Source organism: Ptiloglossa arizonensis, chromosome 5, assembly GCF_051014685.1.
Source record: "Ptiloglossa arizonensis isolate GNS036 chromosome 5, iyPtiAriz1_principal, whole genome shotgun sequence".
Lineage (NCBI taxonomy): Eukaryota > Metazoa > Arthropoda > Insecta > Hymenoptera > Colletidae > Ptiloglossa > Ptiloglossa arizonensis.
Window position 1 is genome coordinate 25023485 of NC_135052.1, and position 22950 is coordinate 25046434.

General features: G+C 30.6%; 4 protein-coding genes and 4 non-coding genes across 13 annotated transcripts; 2 read left to right on the forward strand and 6 right to left on the reverse strand.

Moving 5' to 3' along the window:
* Positions 1–2859: 2859 nt before the first annotated feature.
* Nsun5 (Nop2/Sun-like domain containing protein 5) lies at positions 2860–6222 on the reverse strand. The gene is made up of 6 exons (XM_076312246.1): positions 5928–6222; positions 5369–5639; positions 4216–4472; positions 4011–4126; positions 3764–3936; positions 2860–3691 (listed from the first exon to the last, which is right to left on the reverse strand). Exons 1-6 carry the CDS (start codon positions 6051–6053, stop codon positions 3000–3002), a joined length of 1635 nt encoding a protein of 544 aa, XP_076168361.1. The 5' UTR covers positions 6054–6222; the 3' UTR covers positions 2860–2999.
* Positions 6223–6704: 482 nt separating this feature from the next.
* Positions 6705–12296, forward strand: Marf (Mitochondrial assembly regulatory factor). Of its 2 annotated transcripts, XM_076311833.1 has the most exons (13): positions 6705–6859; positions 7866–8147; positions 8219–8345; positions 8440–8833; positions 8930–9037; positions 9378–9398; positions 9699–9852; positions 9926–10064; positions 10141–10454; positions 10519–10814; positions 10896–11063; positions 11134–11330; positions 11412–12296. In XM_076311833.1, exons 2-13 carry the CDS (start codon positions 7970–7972, stop codon positions 11614–11616), a joined length of 2301 nt encoding a protein of 766 aa, XP_076167948.1. In that variant the 5' UTR covers positions 6705–6859; positions 7866–7969; the 3' UTR covers positions 11617–12296. The 2 variants fall into 2 exon arrangements, with proteins under 2 accessions (XP_076167948.1, XP_076167949.1); XM_076311834.1 differs by lacking the exon at positions 9378–9398 and having other exon boundaries at positions 6706–6859.
* A 13-nt stretch (positions 12297–12309) lies between these two features.
* Coa8 (Cytochrome c oxidase assembly factor 8) lies at positions 12310–13168 on the forward strand. 2 transcript variants are annotated; one of them, XM_076311835.1, is made up of 3 exons: positions 12310–12438; positions 12530–12727; positions 12801–13168. In XM_076311835.1, exons 1-3 carry the CDS (start codon positions 12373–12375, stop codon positions 12999–13001), a joined length of 465 nt encoding a protein of 154 aa, XP_076167950.1. In that variant the 5' UTR covers positions 12310–12372; the 3' UTR covers positions 13002–13168. The 2 variants fall into 2 exon arrangements, with proteins under 2 accessions (XP_076167950.1, XP_076167951.1); XM_076311836.1 differs by having other exon boundaries at positions 12782–12943.
* A 4287-nt stretch (positions 13169–17455) lies between these two features.
* LOC143146844 (protein claret segregational) lies at positions 17456–20404 on the reverse strand. Of its 4 annotated transcripts, none has more exons than XM_076311535.1 (5): positions 20228–20404; positions 18785–19794; positions 18409–18706; positions 18046–18320; positions 17456–17976 (listed from the first exon to the last, which is right to left on the reverse strand). In XM_076311535.1, exons 2-5 carry the CDS (start codon positions 19792–19794, stop codon positions 17565–17567), a joined length of 1995 nt encoding a protein of 664 aa, XP_076167650.1. In that variant the 5' UTR covers positions 20228–20404; the 3' UTR covers positions 17456–17564. The 4 variants fall into 4 exon arrangements, with proteins under 4 accessions (XP_076167650.1, XP_076167649.1, XP_076167651.1 ...); XM_076311534.1 differs by lacking the exon at positions 20228–20404 and adding an exon at positions 20144–20199; XM_076311536.1 differs by lacking the exon at positions 20228–20404 and adding an exon at positions 19943–20039.
* Positions 20405–21994: 1590 nt separating this feature from the next.
* Positions 21995–22068, reverse strand: Trnai-aau (transfer RNA isoleucine (anticodon AAU)). The gene has a single exon. It is a non-coding gene; the product is annotated as a tRNA-Ile (tRNA).
* Positions 22069–22162: 94 nt separating this feature from the next.
* Trnai-aau (transfer RNA isoleucine (anticodon AAU)) lies at positions 22163–22236 on the reverse strand. Its single transcript has one exon. It is a non-coding gene; the product is annotated as a tRNA-Ile (tRNA).
* Positions 22237–22327: 91 nt separating this feature from the next.
* Positions 22328–22401, reverse strand: Trnai-aau (transfer RNA isoleucine (anticodon AAU)). Its single transcript has one exon. It is a non-coding gene; the product is annotated as a tRNA-Ile (tRNA).
* Positions 22402–22492: 91 nt separating this feature from the next.
* On the reverse strand, positions 22493–22566 carry Trnai-aau (transfer RNA isoleucine (anticodon AAU)). The gene has a single exon. It is a non-coding gene; the product is annotated as a tRNA-Ile (tRNA).
* Positions 22567–22950: the final 384 nt, after the last annotated feature.

Genomic DNA, 22950 nt, shown 5'->3' on the forward strand with positions numbered 1-22950 from the left:
TCGTCGGTTTCGCGATTCTTCGAAACGACCATCCAGTCGAACGAAATGCAAGCAATGGGGACGAGAGTATCGAATCTGATCGATAACCGAGACAAAATTAAATCATTGTCATCGAAACGAAATTATTTGTCGAAACCGAATTATTATTTGAATATATATATATATATATAAGTGAATCATTCTGGGTAAATTATGCGAGATGGGTGCATTTGAAAATTTTCGATTTAGGTACGTTGAAAATGATACATTTTTGGGAGAAATGCAAAATACAGAAGTTTGATAAAAAAGTTTCTCGATTTCGAGAATGAAATACAACTGTTTTATTTGTTGAACACTTTCAAGGTTAGTTGGAAGATGACTGTTTTTTTTTAATGGGAACCTATATTTTTATTCAGAGATTTTATCCTACACATAAAGAGAACAAACTGTTAATTAAAAGAAACAAAGTTGCCCTTCATATAATTTTGAAAGCATTCGACAAATAAAAAATAAAGAAAATAATTCTATTTTCCTCTTGAAATGGAAAAACTTTTATATGCAACTTCTATATGTGTTGTTTTTGTAATACATAGATTTAAAGTTTACCAATGTACACCCTGTATAGTAATTCGAAGGTGTTTTCGAAAGAGAATACTTTTTTTTGAGAAAAACATCGCCTATTTAAACAATTTCGATGATTTTAATTGTTTTCTTCAATTGTTTCGGAACAAGGTCACTTCAAGGTCGTGTTATAATGCACCAAATAACTCTCAGCGATGCGTATAGAGTGCCCAAGGTAGAAATGAATTTTTAAAAATGAGCACTTTGACTTTGAAATTTTTGAAAATGATAATATGGAAAACAACATTCTTTTTGGACAGTTTATTGCTTGGTATAAAACTTCTTTTATACTCTCTTCGAAAACGAAAGAGTTATTTAATTATCCTGTTTCCTATGGTTCATTCTGTACAAACTACAGTAAAAACAACATAATTGAAATGCATCAATTACGAGCACTGTGACTTTGAAACTTCTAAAAATAATAATGTCGAAAAAAAATTCTTTTTAGTACTGTTTACTAGATAGAATTTTTAAATTCTCTTTAATATAAAGAGACTTATTTGTTTTGTTTCTGATGAATCGTTTTGTGTAAATTATAGCACTGATAATTCTACATAATCTCTGGAATTTGATTCAGTATCCAAAATAGACTAAATCCTTCAACTATTTGAAACGATGTAATTGAAATCCATTGATTACGAACATCACAAGTGCATCTTAAAATGAAATAATGAGATATCGTCTTCACATTATAACCTATTCCAACTCTACACCTCACAGTTGACTGGCTACCGCCTGTATACTGATATCGCTATCTTCCTTTATTTATGCAGTACACATTTGTGTATTAACAACCATTAGTCACGCTTTTCCATACGTTGCGTTATTAATACTCTTCACATTTAATTGCACAAGACGTTTCCCTGCCTCTGCAACAAGGATTTCATTTTCTCGATTAATTTACATTTTAGCGAATTAAAAGATTAGAAATAATAGGTTATAATTATATTTCAAATTAATCATCAACAAAACTTTGTATTTGACAAAAATCTCCATTCACGTAATGCTCATATTCATCAGAATTATAAACAATCATTACATTCGTATTTCATATAAAACAAATCACGAAAACTATTTGCAATTTACAATAATCTTTGTTTTCCTATGTACAGTGTGTAAATATCGACGATTAACATAATTAAATTCATATATTTAAGATCATTACTTGTATTCATATTTTAAGAAGAACAAATAGACATTAGATTTTATTTCTTTTGGGCGATAATCTTTGCATTGCCCTGTGTAACGTTCTAAAACTGTCACCATCAATTTGATATTCAGAGTCATTAATTCAAGCTCATCAGAGTTAAATTTCAAGAAGGACAAGTCCTAAAGAGACGAGATTGATTTGCTACCGTGCATAATCCATGTACCCATTAATGACGCAAGCATGCAGCTGTACCCTGTATAATTATCATTACTGCGTTATCACCGAATATTACAACGATCCATAAGACGTGGTTATCAGCTATAATCTGAGCTATGAACTGGCGTTTATCAAGAGATATCCAAGACCTTGTATGTCAGAGCGACAAAGCGTACAACCATTAATGTGGAATGCATTTCGTTGCAAGTCCAGATAAGCACGGTACGTGGCAAAGGGATATTTTTCACCGCGCATCAAGGAAACATCATGTGCATACATCATAAGGATTATCTGGAACGTTTCAACGATATCCTCGTGCCCAACATTCGCGATGATATTTGAGAGTAGATTTTTATATTCAAAACGAGACTTTTCCGTGTTGCCAGTCCATAAAGAAAAATATAATATCGAGTTAAACACAAACATGTATACGTTGTAATCACTCTTGATATTTATTAAGCGGTTCGTTAGGTCTCAACGCTTCTTCATGAAGAGTGTCTAACTACCCGGATGGTCGAGTAAAGTTTAAAATTGATATGATCAACGTTCGTCGAAACAACATTGTTGGTACTGCTCCACAAACGGTCCTTTTCCTGTTCCTGTTGTTAATTTCAGGCAACATGACTGCACAGGTTTCTACGAGCCCTCTTTACCTTCCTCACCCGAAGGACACAACCCTCTTGGATTTTTTTGATGCCGTGCGTGCACGGGTTTTCGTGTCGTGGTCAAAACAGAAGTTGCGCGACACCGCCGATAAGAGGTGCCGATCTTATCCGAAATAGCGGTAAAAATAGCTACGAAAGTATCGCGCGAAGAAACAACAAAATAGGGGGGAAAAGAAAAGAAAGGGCAAAGCAGAGATTTCGCATCGGCGAAGATGAATTACACGTGGATGCATAAAAAGATATATTCAATACTTCTGCTAATTCATAGAAAATGTTGTAACGCATATTTCATAACGACGAAACGCATCTTGTCCTAGAGATTTTTGCTTTTTACAATTTCTTTATCCTTTGTGTTGACTTCACTTTAATTAGTTTGTATTAATTTCTCTCCGAAATCGCGTTCCTTCGTTAGGTTGCTTCCTATTCTTGCCAATTAATTTCTTCGGCTTCTTCTTCGCCGGTGGCTTGTCTTCGTTTTCCAAATCAATGGTATGTATTTCGTTAATAAACTTAATTGAGTCCGTGGAAACGTTCAGGACATTTTCTTCCATGGAAGTTTCTTGAGCTTGTTTCGTGATTTTCCTCTTTCCACGCTTCTTCCGTTTCTTTACTGGACCTACTTCCTTGGAATTAGATTCACCGTTCTCCTGTACATTCTTTGATGCGTAACTTCCTTTGCGTTTATACACAGGCAACGCTACATCAAAGTCCCGTTCGAAGACCGCAACGAAAAAACCATTGCACAAATCTACCTCGAAATTAGCATAAAGACACTTGTCGGAACATTTGTATCGGTTTGAGCTGTAATTCTTCCAATTTTCCTTGAACATATCTTTAATGGATACGAGCTTATAGGCATTTTGAACGTCTTCGAGAAGTTCATCTATTACTTGCTCGTTTTCTTCTGGATTGATGGAACATGTACTATAAACGACTCTTTTTACATTTGGAAAATTCAGAAGAGCATGTCGCAAAAGAAATACTTGAAATGCCTGTAATTGCCGGAGACGTTGGGGTGAACATTCCATATTTTCATTCGTCAATTGTCTGTCCAATATGCCTGCAGTAAAATACTTAAGTTAGATTACATTCTAAATCATTTATATATTTGTAAATGTCAAAAATATTCTACCTGAGCCAGAACAAGTTGGATCTACTAGAACATATTCCACATCAGGATATTCATCTGCCTCAAGTGTTAACGCGTCAACGTTAAGAGTAACTACACAATTAGAGTTTGTTACTTTCATTTGATCGCATAAGGTCATGTATCTTCGTTGGTTCTTCTCTACCGCATAAATTTTTCTACAAACATCGCATTAAATCAAATTTAAAGAACTGTTTATAAACAAAACAAACTTCAGATAGAGAAATTGTACCCTTGGTTCTCCATAAGCGCAGCTAAGTGCGATGACTTCATTCCTGGAGCTGCACACATATCGAGTACTACAGATCCCGGTTCTGGATTTAACAATTGCGCTGGAAGGCAACTGGCCTAAAAAAAAAGAAGAAAAATCAGTTAAACATAAACCAAATAAGCTATCATAGCACAAGTTACGCATTTTAATAAACGGTATGCATTACTTTATCTTGTAAAATAATTTCTCCATTTTGATATGCAGAATGTTTGTGGAAAGATGTATCAGGTGGGAAAATAAGTATTTCTGGAATATGGAAATCTTGAATGAATTTTGGCTTCGATAAATTTTTTACAGCCGTTAGATGGGTTGTATAATTTGAGCATTCTGACAGAAGAGACCATCCTTCATCTTCAAAGAAAGCTATTGCCTTTTTTACAGACAACAATAAAGTGTTGACACGAACATATCTCGGCTTACGAACTGAAAGAAATGAGATCGACTTTAGCAAATATGCAAAGGTGCATAATTTTTTAATGGATAAAAAGTAAAAGTCATGCTTTCTGGCTAAACTATTTATTGTTAAATACATACTGAATTTTTATTTTAAATACTGGCATTATTTAATTCATAACACAATAGTAATAGTAAAAAAATATACAAATATATAAATTACATTCTACTGTATACTTATTACACTATATTATGTTATATAACATATTTTGAATATCGATATATATGTGCAGTGTAAATACAATAATATAGTTATATATTTTTATTACATTCATAATCACTTATTTATGTTTAGTCAACTTTTTTGTTGAGATTTTCTTTACAAGGCTGATCTGTGATTTCATTAATCTCAGAAGTATTATCAGGTTCATGAAATGCCTGATAAATGTAAGAAGCTATTATTAAGTTTACTGTAATCACTGCAGCAAGTACAGAAATGCAATTTGTTACAAATCTATCTGTATTAAACTCAGCCTTCATAATATGCTCTACCCCAAAAAATGCAACAAATGGTAGTGTAAACATAGCGAGGCTATATAGGAACAATGTTCCTAACACTGTTACAAGATTCATAACTGGTATTTCTTTACTCTGTTCGTGAAAAGTCTCTTTCTCATTCGATTTTTGTCGATTTTTATTTACATAAGACAGAAATCTTTTAATCCTAGTTTGCCGGCTAGTAAATATTCGGTTGTTGCGGATGATTAAAACCATCAATCTGGATGCGCGATATTCCTTACAAAGAAAATGATTTAAAATGACTCAAATTCGTTGCTCAATCAGGCTATTAATTTTCCTGTACAGGAATGGTCCATTTCTGTAAAAATAATACGGTTTTATTGGTAATTAAATGTAATGACTTATACCTGTGTTGTTAGATGCTTGAAGTGCTTCTATGTCACTGCAATTGTTCAATTCTTGCCACAATTGAGTCTGATAGGTAAGTATAGTCTGAACAGGCTTGCAATCAGTTTTCAAGGATTTTTTTCCCCAGAGTAATTCTGTTATAAGAATTTTTGCCAACCATGGGTCCAAACGAGGCTCTTTTATTAACATACCAGTTTTCATTAGAAGATAATTTAGCTGTGCTTCTTTTTGCAACGTATTAAGGCACAAGGAGTATATTGCCGATACATTCTACATTATGAGATCAAAATAAATACAAAAAATTAATAAAATATTATCATTAATTTTGTAATTGATTATAATCAAGGGTGATCAAATTATGATAAAAATATAACAAGATGTACACTTTCACATAATTCGAGAAAAAATACCCATGAAAACACGTGATTACGATGCACTTAAAGTAGCCGTAAAAGAAAAAAATTATCAAATTATTTGATGCATTTTTTAAATATTGAATAAATCTATTCTACTGTTTAATCGTTTCATCCTACTTTAAACCGTAATCGATCAACTTACAGGATGCTTTTGTTCGTAAAGCAAAGACTTGAGGCTGCCACCTTTCTCGCGGATGTCCCGAACAATCTTAGCAGCGAATTTATAAAGTCTCGGGACTTTTACGGAATGTACGAAACCGCTAGGCATGTTACTGCATCAGTAAGAAGTACTTCAAAATATACAAATTAATTTAACTGTCGAAATAACAGATCAATCGTTAGATACTATACTAAAGTATGCCTCGTGTGAAAGAAATAAAATATCGTCACACGTCCATCATGCTTGGCAGATGCGCACAAAATTATTAAGCTTGATTTTTAATGCAGGTATGAAAAATCTACTTTAATATACGAAATGAATATGTGACAAATTTTATTAAAATAATATTAGATATATAGTGCTCTTTATTGGAAAAATATTAAAAATTGTAATGTTATTATACTACATTCAACTGAAGAATACACAGAAGTAAAACTTGATGAGTACAAAAAATTTAATTGAACCGCTACATTTCTGCAGGAGTGTATCATAAGTTTGATACATAATGAATCAACACATAACCAGATTTGACAATAGTTATCAATAGTTAAAAAACCGATAGTAAAACTTCCATTCAAAACTTGTAAAAATTATGACCTTTAAAAGGGTTAATTTAAATATAAGTTCAAATATCTGTGTATTTATTTAAAACACAGTTTGCTGCTATCAATCGTTTAGCAGACACATATTTTATTTATACGTAGTTGAATTGAAATTCTAAACAATTGTGTGGATACATGAAAATGAGCCTCGTTCGCGAATGTCACGTGTTTACTACCATTTCCAATCAGTTCACATAAGAATTTATTTCAGTGTACTTCGATCTAATTCTTAGTTTATTATATATTTTTTAATCGCCATTAAAAATCCACATTCGATTAGAAATATGATGCTAGAGAAACTGTGATTGTTCGGTAAGATCGCAAGCTTACAAACTAGAAGGAATATTAAGGTGCTACACAGGTTATATTCTGGCGATGGGTCCAAAGTATACGTTCCAGTTTTAAATCACGCAAATCTTGTTTTTCTTATATGTAGACGTTTTTATAAAAAATAAATGATTATTTATTGCTTAACTAACGTTCAAAGCAATTTGCGTTCTAATTATGAAAATGAAATACAAAGACGCAAAATGTTCTGTTGCAATCGCGTTCTACAGAACGTACATATCAATTTGTCAGAATTTATAAATATCATAATTGATATAAGTGGTTTAAGTTAAACGATTCAAGCGACAAAAGAATACAAACAAAAATATAGTGCACATATAATTTTATTAAAGTTTCTGTAATGTAAATTTCATTCCATGCATATTTTATAAATTATACTGCTCCCATTCCATGTTAGATTTAGCAATAATAGTAGATATATTTAATACTGATATTGTAATAAATTATTTTAGAAAATTTGGACTAAAGGGGACATTCAATATTACATCTTGTTTAAATTGCAACAAAGGATACTTCAATGACTAAAGACAAGAAGGTTTTATTGCATTGTCATAAATGTTACATATTATTTATTATGTGTGATAGATTTTATATAATTAATTTCATACATATTGCACACACATTGAGAATTTAAAGTATACATTAACTTTCATCTTAGAGCATAAGAGTTCTAAAAGCAAAATATGTAGTATTTTAATAGCTTAATATATTATACATAAATATGCTGAATTATTATTATTAATATATTTGAAATTGTTTGTTATAAGAATTTTGCTTTTCTACATTTAATTTCTATAGCTGTATAAACAAATTTTATACATACATTCTTGCTTAATACATGTGTTTTTATTTGTATTTGTTAAGTATCCTATAATTACTTTGCTTGTACATACAAAACAGATATATGTTGAACCTTGTAGATTGAAGTTATTAAAAAATATTTAATTGTTGTTTTTTTTTATGATTTCAGTTGATCCTGCATGCTGTGCACTGCTTCAACATCCAGTTTCAAGTATTGCACTGTACATTTTCTTTGCCAATCAAGTCACATACACAATAAATATATAAGGAACCATGGCTGCCTACATCAATCGTACAATGTCCATGATTGGAGGAGACAGCCATTTACGATCAACAGATATAAGATCTGATAATTCTCCTCTTCAGATTTTTGTTAAGGCCAAGAAGAAGATTAATGACATCTTTGTAGAAATAGATGATTATGTGCAGGACACTGTGAAATTTATGAAATGTAAATAATTTTTGTGATATATTTAGTACAAGGTACAGCAATATCAAATGACTACTGAAATTTTTTTATAGCACTACAAAGTGAAAACAATATAGTTACACCTGAAGAAGCACAAAAAACTTCAAGCTATGTCGATAAAGTTCGTGCCATTAGAGATGTACTCAAACGGGATCACATGAAAGTTGCTTTCTTTGGAAGGTATGTAATTATAATAACATTAAGTGGCATTGATATCTAAATTAAATATCATACATTATACATATGTGTACACTTATATATGTATGTATTGTAGGACTAGTAATGGAAAAAGTACAGTTATTAATGCAATGTTACGTGATAAGATTTTGCCAAGTGGCATAGGACACACAACAAACTGTTTTTTACAAGTGGAAGGATCAGATAATGGAGAGTCGTACCTTATCACTGAAGGGTCTACTGAAAAGCAACCTGTCCAATCAGTTGGTCAATTGGGTCATGCTCTTTGCAAAGAGAAGTTATGTGAAAGTCACTTAGTGAGAATATTTTGGCCAAAGGAGAAATGTTTACTGTTACGAGATGATGTAGTATTTGTTGATAGCCCTGGTGTAGATGTAACACCTAATTTGGATGATTGGATCGATAAACACTGCTTGGATGCAGATGTATTTGTTTTAGTAGCCAATGCTGAATCTACTTTAATGGTTACTGTAAGTATTATTAGTTATTTAAGCTGCATTTCAATCAGTATAATTATCTAAGTTGTTTATATACAAGAATTTTATAAATGCATACTGTAATTACAGGAAAAAAACTTTTTCCACAAAGTTTCTACAAAATTGTCTAAACCAAATATCTTCATTCTAAATAATCGATGGGATGCGTCTGCTTCAGAACCAGAATTCTTTGAGCAGGTATATAGTAGAAGGTTGCATATATTATATAAATTTAAATTTCTACAATGCTTAATAGATTGCATTATGATATATTATATTGATTCGAAAACTATTTTTGAAAGTAGTTTCTTAATATTAAAGAAAATTTTTTACAAAATAAAGTTGTATACTGATATTAAAGCTGGTACTACATATTAAAGTTAGTATCTCCACATTTTCGCGTCTCTAGACTATTTTATTTGCTATGCATTAGTATGTTCAAAAATATATGTGTAAAATATAAATACATTGATACATAAGCTGTATGCAGTGGCAGCTTTACTCAAATAATTTACGTAATACCCCATTTATCCCTTAGCTGGTCAAAGAGCAAAAGGAAGTAAGTTACTCTGTTTTGTAAAATTTTATTATCTATAGTGAGATTTATAATTTTTAACTAAGAGTTTTTATTATTTATAGTTTGTCCTAATTGTAAATGAAACTGATAATGCATTATGTAATTCACATTATGCACACATTTTGTAGCATGACAAGGCATTAATACAAATCGATTTTCATAGTTTAAACTACTGATTTGTTTTTAATATTAAAAAGTCTCACCACATGCTGTTTGCCTCTTGAATTGTGCTTTACAAGCTAATATATAAGTTATATTTATTTACATTTAATATCTGTGTAGGTAAGGGCACAGCATCAAGATCGAGCTGTTGACTTTTTAGCAAGAGAATTAAAAGTTTATACTCCTAAAGATGCTGAGGAACGCGTTTTCTTTGTATCAGCGAAAGAGACCCTTCAAGCTCGAATGCAAGAACAACGTGGCTTGCCCGCTCATAGTAAGATCTTTTATTGTTGATTTAAAGATTTTATAAATAATTCGTATTTAACATATCTGTAAATTTATTGCAGATGGAGCACTAGCAGAAGGATTCCAAAATCGCTATTTCGAATTTCAAGATTTCGAACGAAAATTTGAGGAATGTATCTCAAAGTCTGCTGTAAAAACAAAATTTGAACAGCATTCACAACGTGGAAAATATATTGCCACGTAAGCTGTTTACCATTTGTTTGACTGTTATTTAAGTGTTTGCTTTTTGATGCATAAAGTATAATGATCTTTTTAGAGAAATTCGACAAACTTTGGGCGTAATATTAGAAAGAACACAACGGATAAAAAGTGAACAATTACATATTAAAAAAGAAGTTCATGATAAATTAAATTTCACGGAGCAGCAGTTAATATTGTTGACTCAGGAAATGAAGGAAAAAATTCATCATATGGTGGAAGATGTAGAACAAAGAGTATCTAAAGCTCTGAGTGAAGAAATTCATAGACTTGCTGTGCTTATTGACGAATTCAATGTTCCATTTCATACCGATCCATTAGTTTTAAATGTATATAAGCGAGAACTTCACACACACGTGGAAAATGGCTTAGGTAATTTTTAAATTTATTACGCATATTTTTTTCTCGTAAGAAATTCTAATTGTATAACGTACAGGGTCTAACTTAAGAGCAAGACTCAGTACCGCATTAGCGTTGAACATAGAAAATTCGCAAAGAGAAATGACTGAGCGAATGGCAAGCTTATTGCCAGAAACTAAACGGCAAATGTCATTGAACATTTTACCAAGAAGAGAACCGTTCGAGATTTTGTACAGATTAAATTGCGACAATTTATGTGCGGATTTCCATGAAGATTTAGAGTTTCGATTTTCTTGGGGAATTACAGCTCTAATTAATAGGTTTGCAGGAAGGCACAGTTCGAAATTAACTATTGCTAATTATCCACAGGATGTAAGTAAATTTATCGAATGATACAAAATAAGTACTTATTTGTACAATGATAAAGTTATAATTGAATTTGCATATTCGCAGATACCTCCTACGATCATGTCTCCTACAGAAAGCATTGATTCTCTAAAGTTTGTATCAAGTAATCCAAACTTTTCATCGAGATCAGATGATTGGTCATTGATTACTAAAATTGCAATGGCATCTATAACATCTCAAGGTACAATGGGAGGCCTCATAGTTGCTGGTTTCGTAAGTATACCTTATGAAATGTCTTTATAAATATAAAGTAGTTTTGCTGTACTAAAATTCCTTATTTCAGATGTTGAAAACAATCGGTTGGAGACTTATAGGTGTAGTCGGTACTATATACGGTGCTTTATATCTTTACGAAAGGTTAACATGGACTAATAGGGCGAGGGAACGTGAATTCAAACGTCAATATGTAGCTCATGCTACGAAGAAATTGAAATTAATTGTAGATCTCACATCTGCGAATTGTAGTCATCAAGTACAACAGTACGTCGAATTTATTTTGTCAAATATTGAAATGTCTTTATTTATAGAATCAATTCTAACATTATTTTTGTATGATTGTAGGGAGCTATCCAGCACCTTTGCACGTTTATGCCATTTAGTAGATGAAACAACATCCGAAATGGATACTGAGCTAAAACACATTGCAAGTACAATACGAATAGTCGAGGATGCAACTAGTAGCGCTAAAGTATTACGGAATAAAGCTAATTATTTAACGAACGAGCTCGATTTGTTTGACACAGCATATTTAAAATCATTAAATTAAACATTGAGTCAATGTCATATTTAGAGCATAATACGAACTATAGGATACCGCCATTGAGAACATTAAATGTTTTGGAAAACATGACCGTGCATATTCTGATAGTTATACTAACTTGTAATATTGTATAATATCAAACGCATACCAGATGTGTTTTCTTCAACAACTATTCGTATAACAGAAGGAATGTTTTTACAAAAAAAAAACTAGTCTTAATGTAGGCAAGCAGAAATTTTCCAAAAGTTATCGCTCTGAACTTTCAATGAATTTGTAACAACGCAAACCTATGATTTCTTTCTTTTTTTCTATTTTTAGAAAGAGAATTAGCATAAAAATCTTACATTAATAGACCATCAATGAAATTTTTGATTAATTTTTTGGTTTTAAAGATCTATTCTAAATCATTGTTAAATGTGTTCTTTGCGTGAATAGATCACGAATTTTTTAACAGGAACACTGCGCAAGAAGTGCATAAATAATCGATTTGTATCCAACTGTATTAACAGAGGTAAATGATTCTTACTTATGTAGTGAATGAAATGCAAATATTAGATTTATTAAATCATATTTATAAAAGAGCTTATATTAATAAATCGTTATTTGTTTAATAAGAATCACGTTTGTACGTGTTTGTGCTATTCATGTAATATATTTAGTTGAAATTAAAAAAATGATTATCTGAATTCAAAATTGTTACAAATTTTAAATATAAGAGTCATAGAACCACGGTAAGATGTATGAGATGTGAACGTATACAAAATGGCTCGAGCGTGTAATTACACGCAAGTAAAGCTTTATAACAATATAATTCGATTGCTTCACACAGTAAGCCTTTCATTTATTATGTCTTTCGAAGTTTTATTGTTTTGTCGATCACGCATACATATATACGCATAATAATTTTTATTTTAATCAGAAAACACATTTTAACCTAAAAACTCCATTGCGAACTGACATAATCGGACCACCTGATCCAATTTCGAACTTAAGACCGATAATATTTGCAAAATATAATGGCGAGAAAAAACTGGAGACACAATATAGAAAAGCCAGGGAAGACACTCAACTTTGGAATCAAAATTTTTGGACGCAACATAATACGAGCTTCATAGAAGTACAGTTTATAATTTGATGTGATATCATAATGAAAAACAAATTACAATTTTAGAATTTCGAATGTACCGTAGGAACGTGAGCAATTTCAACAGGGCTTGAAAGCACAAGGAAAGACATCAATTACTGCGGATGATATGTCAGTATTTTATAAACACTTTTTGGATAAAAATTGGAAAAATCACTTGGATTATAACATTACATGGTACAAGAAAAACATCAAGTTAGTGTGTCTTGAAATGGCAGTAAGACTAGGCAAATTTAAATTTAAATAATTCATGTATCAATGTTTGTTGAAAGACTGCAGTTAAACTTCTTGAATATAATAATTATGAAGAAAATGCTGTGATGCATTACTTGTATTTACAATATAAATCTGTATGTATAATATATTATTTGTAAAATGTCCATGAATAGAATATAGATACTATAATATATGGTACATATTATGTATTTATTGATATAATTTCATAAGGTTCGAATTTTTTAAGCTCATTATAACATATTATGAACACAAACAATTGCTATAATTAAATTACATCATATGGCATTATAAGATGTAACTGCTCATTTTCTTAACAGATTTTGAACTACTTTGATATATTTGATTTTTTAAACATCCTATCTCATTTTCTTTTTTTTTGATAATTAATGTCATATACCTATGCTGCTGCTTTTCACAAGAAAGTTGCTTCTGATATTCTTTTACAGACTGATTTAACTTTTGATAAGCAAATTTTGCAATTGTTAGCGCCCTTTGTTTTTCTTTTTTTAGATAATCCATTTCAGAGATTAAAGCTTTACACTTTTTACAGTCTAATGAATAAAACTTGTTTGATTCATTATCCTTCTTGCACAATGTTACTTGCAGAGATTTATTTCTTTGTTTTTCTTGACACAATTCTGCTTTGAGTTGATCAAATTCAGATGCTGCTTGTTGGGCCATTTCTTCACTATCGTGCAGTAACTAATAAAAATAAACATTCATTAGTTACCCTCAAATAGTTTTATTTAAGTTTAACATAACTACACTACCTTTCTTTGTCTTGAAATAATCTTATTTTGTTCTTCTAGAATCTTTTCTTTTATCCTTATCTCAGACAAATGATTGTCTTTAAGAATTTCTAATTCTTGCTTGAAACAATCACAAGCTCTTGTTTCTTCACACAAGCAATTTTTTAAATGTTCTATTTGCCCTTCCATTTCTTTACAAGTGCTATTAGTTGATTGCAACATACTTTGCACTTCTGATAATTCTGTAGACTGTAAACATGTTGTACATTAATACAAAATTAATTTTTATTTTGTTATTTAATACTTTACTTTCTGTGATAATATCTCATCTTTCTCATGTAATATATGTTGTTGATTGTTACATATATTTGTTACTTCACATATCCTTTGTTTTTGTATCTTAATCACATTTGTAAGTTCCATGATCATATCCTTAAATCCAGCTGTTAATTTATTTAAAGCATCTTCTTTTACTTTTACTGCATCTTTCATTCTAGTTACTTCTTGCTCAACTTCTTCGCACCTTGTACGATTGAAGCATGTTTTTAATATCTAAAGTGATTTTTAGATTACATGTTGAAGAATTAAAAATACATGATTATATTAGAACTCTAATAAAAGTTACACAAATCACCTTTTAGATTCATCTTCTGTTAAAGATTCCAATTTATTTTTTAGATTATCTCGCTCTTGCATCAAAGCTGTATTCGCATGTGTGACTTTAACTATCTGTTGCTGAAATTATAATTATTCTTATATTAATGAAAATGATTCCTTCTCATATACATACTTGTAATCTCATGTTCTCATTTAATAGCTCGTTTCTGTCTGTTTTAACTAAGTCTCTTTGATCTTTTGATTGTTTCATCAAATCCATTGCAAGCTTAGTTTGTTCTTCTGCTGTTTCTAACGCACCTTTTAAACAAGCTGCTTTTTGCTCATTGTCTTCTTTCAGACAATCTATGCTGCAAGTTAATGATTTTAATTTCTTTTCAAGTTCTTCAGTGCGTTTTCTTTCATTTAAGAGATCCTGCAGATTATATATTACATGAATCTAAATTAAGGATAAGAAAAATAATTTTTTTGTGAGTAAAACCTTTTGAATTCTTTCAAACATTTTCTTGTCTTTAACAGGTATATCCTTTATGCTGTAAACTTCTCTTAATTCATTATTGTTGTGTATAATATCTTTATCTGCTTCAGTTTGAATTTTCCTTTTGTTTGCTGCTGTCTCAGATTGTGCATTATTTATGTTTGAAGTGCTCACACTTAATTCAGTATGAATATCTTTTGTAGGAATAGTCTGTTCATTCTTCTCTTCAAATGTGTCAATTTTTTTATCAGTAATATAAGGTTTAGGTTGTTGTATGTCATCTTTTAAATCTGTTTGAACTGATACAAAATTTTATATTTGTAATAAAAATTACATTTGTTAGTTAAAGCAATAACATTAAATACCTTCATTTAATTGAGTACTTCTACAAAAAAATAACTTTTTACGTTTATTACATGTTCTTGCATTACATGACACCTTCTTTTTAGTGTTATCACATGAAATACAATCTTCAATATAGTTTAATCTGTTACATTGTTCTCTCAAAGACAAAGCATGATATGAACAATGACAAAGTTTACCAAAATTATTCTGCATGCTACACTGTATAAAATATATAATTTTTTACACATTATGTTCTTCTATTGTTGTGAATTAATAAAATATGATTTATTGTATTTACTTTTTTACATGTTGAATGAGCATGTGTGTCAAATTCCTCGTCCATTTTTTGCAATTTAGAAATAATCATGAGCTGCTGATTTAGTGTATCAAGTCGTGTTGATATATTGCACATTCCAAATTTTATTGAATATATTTAATGTCATAATACTAATTTATATCTTTGTTATGAATTTTGTTATATTACTGACATTTAATAAGGGATGCAACAAAATATGCAAAAAATTGTTACTGTCATGACTTTTATAGATTGTCTTTTTTTTCTGTCCATATAACATTTCGATTCACCCTTAATCTATCATTGCAAAATTTATTTTGACCAAATATTTACGAATCCTCATTTAAAAGTAACGAACCAGAAAAATGTTAGCATCTAACTATCTATTAATGAAAAAGATAGATATTTTTAAATAATATTGCTCATGCAATGCTTAGTTATTACATAAAATTATTTGCGCAAAAAAAATCGCGTTATATATCGTGGAATATTTTGTTCCTGTGGGGATTTGGATTATGGATAGCTCTATGTATGAGTAATATATATAACTTGGACATTTTAATACAGAAAGGTAAATATTACGTGTATAATTGTAGAACATATATATTTAATCGTAATGGTGCGTTTTACTTATGTAGCTATATTGTTTTATCAACAAAATTGGAATTCTGGAATTGCATATAACATTGTAACAGAAACAGAGTCAATGGAAAATATTTTACATATTACAACAAATTGTACTTTGTGCAATACAATGCTGATATTAAAAGCTATGCTTAAATATATTTATGTCTTTGTGTTTGTGAGCTGTACAATACTTTTTGTATGCATGCGTGAGCATATAAAAAAAAGTATAAAAATATGGAATATCATGTAAGTAAAGAACCTTTTTGTGCAAAATTTGTAGTACTTCTATTTTAATTTATATAAGTTTTCACAGAATATATAATGTCTATTCAACTGCTATAAATTTAAAAACTATTGCAAGAAATTATACAAATTATGTATTTGATAAAATGGTAAACAAAAGCAATCTTTGTAACTTACAATCTGAATTGATTACAAATTATAAAATAAACACAGAGTATCTACAGAAAAAGTTTAATTATGAAGAGGAAAATAAAAATTCTATTTTGAAAAGAAATAGTGTTCAAAATAAAATTATTTCTAGTCATTATACAATGTTGCTTTTCAATAATTATGAACTATACTGTTATTTCTATAATCAACAATTAAAAAATACTTGTAACTTGTTGAGACAGTATTCAAAGATTGAGGATTCAAAATACACAGAAAATAATCAAGTATCTTTGAATAATAATAGAAGAAATAGTAATTTTCAATTTAAAAAAGGTATACAAAAACGCATCATTAGCTCTTCGCCGGAATTCCAAAAATTTTTGGCAAATTCAAGAAAATCTCGACTGTTTTATCCACATATGTTAGAAGTATCTACAAAATATGTTATACATATAAAATCAACTTGTGAATAATTGTCGCACAAGTGTTATTAAATAAAATATTTTTATCTACATGAGAAATTTTATTTAAAACTTGAATAATTTGAATATGCTACAAGATACAAAATACATTATTGTTATCTTATATTTCTTATCGTAGTAAACAATTTTATACATTCATAAAGTTTAAGTATGAGTTGATGAATGTTCAGTCAGATAAATTGTTTCTTTAATATACTTATAATTAGTATTTATACAAATATTGTTGTTTCATAAACACATTTTTCATGAAAAGATATATAAAAATGCGTATAAATGTAAACAAATACGTTTTATTGTTATAAATGTTTTTAGAAAGTTTAATAGCTAAAATGAGAATTGAACATTTAATGAAACTCTGATAAGTTAAAAAAAATAAATTGTAATGAATTTCAGAATTTCAATATTAAAAATATACGTTATATTATAGTATTTACACCTACTTTGTATAATTTCAAAAAAGAATTACACATTATAAATACATATCTTTCATAAAGCTTCAATCGTTACAAATCAAAGGTTTCAGACTGTCTAATAAAAGTTTAAAAAATGTAACAATAGAATAATATTCAGTGAGAACTTCTGAAATACATTATTGTAAAATCGTCCGTATTCGCTTCACATTGCCCGTTTTGCAACTGTTCACATTACTAGCAAATCTTAGCGAATTTAAAGTTTCGTTGTAACAATCGTCTAAAGGCGATATATTTAGTAACATTAAAGTCTTCGAATTGCCACCCAAAGAAGGCATTAGCAAATGAGTAAGTTTCGAATTTCTATAAGGTACGTGTTCCTGCTTTTTCAGAAGAGCAAGAATAACATTACCCAGATTTGCCAGTGATTTATTGATATTTTTCGTTTCGACCATTCGAACTGATTCCTCACCCTTCAATCTTTCAGAACCCGCTAAGTCTACTAAATTAAGATTTCCTATTGAAATTTCTTCTTTCGTTTTATGTACTCCGATAAGTTTTATTCTTGTGACAGAATGTGATCTCGATGATCTAGAAAATTATACTCCATTATCAATCACAATGTGTGATAAATAATAAAGGTAAAAAATATAAATTTACCGTTCATTTGATAATGTAGCCGCAACTGCTCTATTACGTTGCGCAATTAAAAGGCACTCATGCAATTCCTCAGGACTATGTATTTCCTCTATTTTAAGATTGCTGACATACAAGTCATGTCCTTTATTATCGGCCATTCGTATTTCATGTATTTTTGGTTGTGAATCAAGTAAATCAATAATATGTTCGTTATAAATCTCAAGGAAACTAGCCTCAATTTGGTACTCCCAGCCAAGTAATTGAAACTGTCTCATTTCTTTAAATATGTGCTGTACCTGAATATGCAAGTAAAAATATATTTTTTTCATACTATTAAAAGACATTATTTCTACCACAAAATTATAATAAACAAAATGGTCATACCGTTTTAGGTATCATACCCTCTGTATCATAGCCAGGTAAACCTTCCATTGTGTATGTTTTACCAGAACCAGTTTGGCCATATGCAAATACACAAACATTATATCCTTCCAGGGCAGATTGAACTAAAAGGGCTAACTCTTCAAAGACATCTTGCTGACTAGTAGTAGGTGGAAAAACTTTATCAAAGGTAAATTCTTGTCGCATTCCTCTTAACTTTCCACTGCAACTAACTGCATCGGATCCATCGAATTTACCCACCTCAATAGTGCACTCATCCACAAAGTTCATAGCACACATCCTGCAAACAGTGTAAACGATTGTTTGGAAATTTTCCAAATTTCACAATTCAGACACTGATTAGACATACGATACATACAATTTCCGTTTATCAAGTTCATTCTGAGTTCTAGGACGCACTCTGCAAAATACTCGAATATTCCCCTTTAGTTCTTGTATCACATTATGTAAAACTCTACGATCCTTATCCATTGTATGAACTAAGGACTGTAATTCACTTTTGACGGCATTTAACTCTTCAATAGAGTTTTTCTTTACTTTTAAGTCTTCCTGTAAATTTATTACTTCAGACATATGTTTCGATAGCAATGCTTCTTGAGAAGTGCACTTCTCTTTACATTCCATTAACGATTTTGAAATAGTTTTAAACGATTCTTCCGATTCTTTCAGCCGTTTACTTAAATCTTCTCGTTCTTCTTGAATAACACTCATTTCTACTTTCAATTCTTTGAGTTCATTATCTAATACCTTGTTACAAGTTTCATATTCCTTTGCCTTAGATTTATACACACCTGTGCTCGCTTCTAAAGTATTTAACTGTTCCTGAAGTTCATTAAATTTTAACATAGTTTCTTTATACTTTTGTCGTGTATTAGATAACTCGTCATTTGTATGAGCCAAACGACCCTTTAAGTCCCATTTAGAAGGTTTAGCTGCACCAATATTCTGTGGCTTTTTAGCTGTTGTTGTTTGTGCATTTCTACCAGCAGCAGTGCCATTCCGTTGTACAGTTATTGGTTTAACAACAGGCTTAGTAAATGGCCTTTTAACTTCAGTGTGTGCAGTTGCATTGGTAGCTGGCCTTTTCACAGCTCTAGTGGTGATCGACGACATTGTTTTTGATCTACCAAAGTTCTGTTTTGGTGGAGGTTTATTTTCAATTGTACATTTTGAGTTAATATTCATTACACTTTTGGCCTTTTTTAAAATATCAGACATACCATTGGTACTCGAATGAGGCAGATCATTTAGATCTTTTATCGCTTTCTGCGTAGCCATTTTTGTACTAATGTTTGTTACACTAAAATTCGTTGTACTATTAAGTGAATTTGCTAAAATAACTTTTGGTTTTGGTAAACGTGATTCCATCTGTGAAAATAATCATACAAATTAATGAAAACTATTCAAAAGTAGCTTTTTAAAAAGTCAGTTAACCCAACAACACATGCATTACCCAAATATCTATGGATCAATTGATAGAAATATCTTTTATGAAACAAATCTATTTTTCCTTTACCGTTCATGCTTATTTAAATTACTAGTCATCTTAAAAGTATTTGGTTCGTTGATAAATCAAAATCTTCTATAGAAACCTCAACTAAAATACAAGTGAGCAAATCGTTTACTTATAATCAAACTCTGTAGAATTCTAAAATGTGTTGTTCGTAAAAAGGAATATGTATACGAACGACAATGACAGCAGTCTAATAAAACAAACCTCTCAGCCTACAATAATACAATTAAATCCCTCGCAGTCACACGCATCAACTGTTTACAAACTAATTGTTTATCTTTAAATTACCTAATACTTTTATAAGAATAAATTTTTTATTTGACACGTGAACACATATTTTTTGTTATAATATATCGTGAAACCAAACCAATCGAAGTAGAAAAACAAACGAAACAACGCTGCAACTAGACAACGCTCTCCGCTGTGTTTTATTCTTCGACAGTAGTAAAGCGGCGGTTAAACAGCATCCGCTATCTTTATTTGAACTTAAATTTGCCTGAACACAGCCAATCGGAGCGATCCTCGAATAATGTAACCAATTCTTCGATCGCATAAAAGATGTGACCAATAGCGGCTTTCGTTAGTTCAAGTTGCCAGATGTGCCACAATTTTTGCGCATGTGCGGCTAAACAAAGCAGTATAGTCTAACGAGCCCGGTATACAATTATGTAGTAACATTCTTTCTGTCATCTCTATAGTCAGATAGATTTCCAACTAACATTAATTACATAATTTATAAAATAAATTCTAGATATTTCGACTAAGATTCCAATTGATATAAAAACATTGATGACTCAAATCTCATTAATCGGCAGTCTTGTGGCTTTATAACACATTCCCAGTATATAATTCTACAAGTTGAGTCGGTTAGCACATTTTATACTATAAAAAAACCTATTTATTTTGGTTTTTAATTATATAAAATAATATAGTGTTAGCTAAATGCAATATTAATAGTACATTGTTTAAATTTCATATATATGTATTTTTACTACATTTCTTAGGTAAGTATTTCGTCAAATGAAGAGGATTTAAAGTAACTTTAATTTTAAGTTTGTATCTAGCCTTCTACTCGATCTAATAATATAATGCAATGAATTTTTCCTTCATTTAGTTTAATATTACAAGAGATAAATACTCTAAATTTATTTACTATTAATAGGTACAATTAATCGTGTGCATAAGTTCTATTTCTTTAAGTTTAACTTAAGGGTAACTGAAACGTTAAAAATATTTTTAGTTTCATGTTGCTAAAATATTTCAACCGCCATCTGTGTGAATAACTGAACCTATTGTTACATTACGATATTGCATTACCTTCTGAGACTGATAATTTTTGTAGAATCTCATATGATATACAAAAACGAGTTTTCTACATTTACGACCATTATCGACTTTGATGGTGTAGTTAAATATAATTCGTAGAACTAGCATACTTACTTGCAAGAGGTCGCTTTAAAGTCACTGATATTTTGGAGGTTGGTATTTCAGTTCGTGTAACATTAAGTCTCTTAAGATAAAGCATTTATTCTATATCTCTACTGTTGTACAGAATCCTGTATTTCGTCTCGAAACCCTATGCCTATACCTGTTCGATACCTGGAGTTTACAATTTTATGAAATCAGATCTTCATTTCAGGATTCAGAAGCATGCAATAAAATAATAAATTTCATTATTTTATATGTTCACTATATAATAAGCAAACCTTCTAATGTTGATCAAATTATACGTTATGTATTATATGTTCGATCCACTAATTCTTGTCAAAATCATTCCCGAGACGAAAAAAATAGTTTAAAAAATCATGCGCATGTTTCATAGTAACTATTAAAAATATTTGGATACTGTAGATAAATGAAAAATAAAATTTTTTGCAAAAAGTGCTGGCCACCCATGGGGGGAGTTGAACCCATGACCTTCGCGTTATTAACACGATATTATAACCAACTAAGTTAATTGGTCGCCTTGAACTCTGGAACCTTTCGTGCAATATTTTATATTACGTGTGCAACAACAATTCTAAAGGTACTTTTCATCGCATGCAAAAGAATATTTGGCCCATGGGGGGATCGAACCCACGACCTTCGCGTTATTAGCACGATGCTCTAACCAACTGAGCTAATGGGCCATCTTGAACCCTGACCTTCCTTGTGCACCATTTTAAAAAATGTATGCAGTGACAATTCTAAAAATACCTTTCGTTGTGTGCAAAAATTATTACTTGGCCCATGGGGGGATCGAACCCACGACCTTCGCGTTATTAGCACGACGCTCTAACCAACTGAGCTAATGGGCCATCTTGAACCCTGACGTCCCTTATGCACCATTTTAAAAATTGTATGCAGTGACAATTCTAAAAGTATTTTTCGTTGTGTGCAAAAATTACTTGGCCCATGGGGGGATCGAACCCACGACCTTCGCGTTATTAGCACGACGCTCTAACCAACTGAGCTAATGGGCCATCTTGAACCCTGACGTCCCTTATGCACCATTTTAAAAAATGTATGCAGTGACAATTCTAAAAGTACTTTTCGTTGTGTGCAAAAATTACTTGGCCCATGGGGGGATCGAACCCACGACCTTCGCGTTATTAGCACGACGCTCTAACCAACTGAGCTAATGGGCCTTGTTGAATCGTTGTCTTTGTTAAGTTTATTATAGTACAATTTTGTTATACATATTAATTACATTTTTTATGATATTTTATCAAGAATGTTACTTAAGCTATATCATCAATGCCAACAATTTTAAAACTATATTAAATTTATAATATCGAATGACTTCGACACCATAAATACACACGTATGTGCATAACTATTAACGTTTTGCCAACATAAGTCGAAAAAACACGTCATCATATTTTCACTATATATCTATAGCTCGAATTTCTTTAACCTGCTGCCTTTTGGTACATTCAAGCACGAGTAACGATATTATTCTAAATCCTCAAATTAAACGAATCTTTTGTGAACAATTCTGTAAGAGTTTTTATTTCTTTATTTGAATTTTG

Bases quoted from the DNA above. Each gene is read 5' to 3' on its own strand.
- Marf (XM_076311833.1), top strand. From the start codon at position 7,970: ATGGCTGCCTACATCAATCGTACAATGTCCATGATTGGAGGAGACAGC. The intron at 9,399-9,698 runs GTAAGTTACTCT...ATATCTGTGTAG, and splicing joins TGGTCAAAGAGCAAAAGGAA to GTAAGGGCACAGCATCAAGA. The intron at 10,065-10,140 runs GTAAGCTGTTTA...TGATCTTTTTAG, and splicing joins CGTGGAAAATATATTGCCAC to AGAAATTCGACAAACTTTGG.
- Nsun5 (XM_076312246.1), bottom strand. From the start codon at position 6,053: ATGCCTAGCGGTTTCGTACATTCCGTAAAAGTCCCGAGACTTTATAAA. The intron at 4,473-5,368 runs GTATAAGTCATT...CATTTCTTTCAG, and splicing joins TCAAGCATCTAACAACACAG to TTCGTAAGCCGAGATATGTT. The intron at 3,937-4,010 runs GTACAATTTCTC...CGATGTTTGTAG, and splicing joins GCGCTTATGGAGAACCAAGG to AAAAATTTATGCGGTAGAGA.
- LOC143146844 (XM_076311535.1), bottom strand. From the start codon at position 19,794: ATGGAATCACGTTTACCAAAACCAAAAGTTATTTTAGCAAATTCACTT. The intron at 18,707-18,784 runs GTATGTATCGTA...CACTGTTTGCAG, and splicing joins GAACTTGATAAACGGAAATT to GATGTGTGCTATGAACTTTG. The intron at 18,321-18,408 runs GTATGACCATTT...TTGCATATTCAG, and splicing joins AGGGTATGATACCTAAAACG to GTACAGCACATATTTAAAGA.
- Coa8 (XM_076311835.1), top strand. From the start codon at position 12,373: ATGGCTCGAGCGTGTAATTACACGCAAGTAAAGCTTTATAACAATATA. The intron at 12,439-12,529 runs GTAAGCCTTTCA...TATTTTAATCAG, and splicing joins TAATTCGATTGCTTCACACA to AAAACACATTTTAACCTAAA. The intron at 12,728-12,800 runs GTACAGTTTATA...AATGTACCGTAG, and splicing joins ATAATACGAGCTTCATAGAA to GAACGTGAGCAATTTCAACA.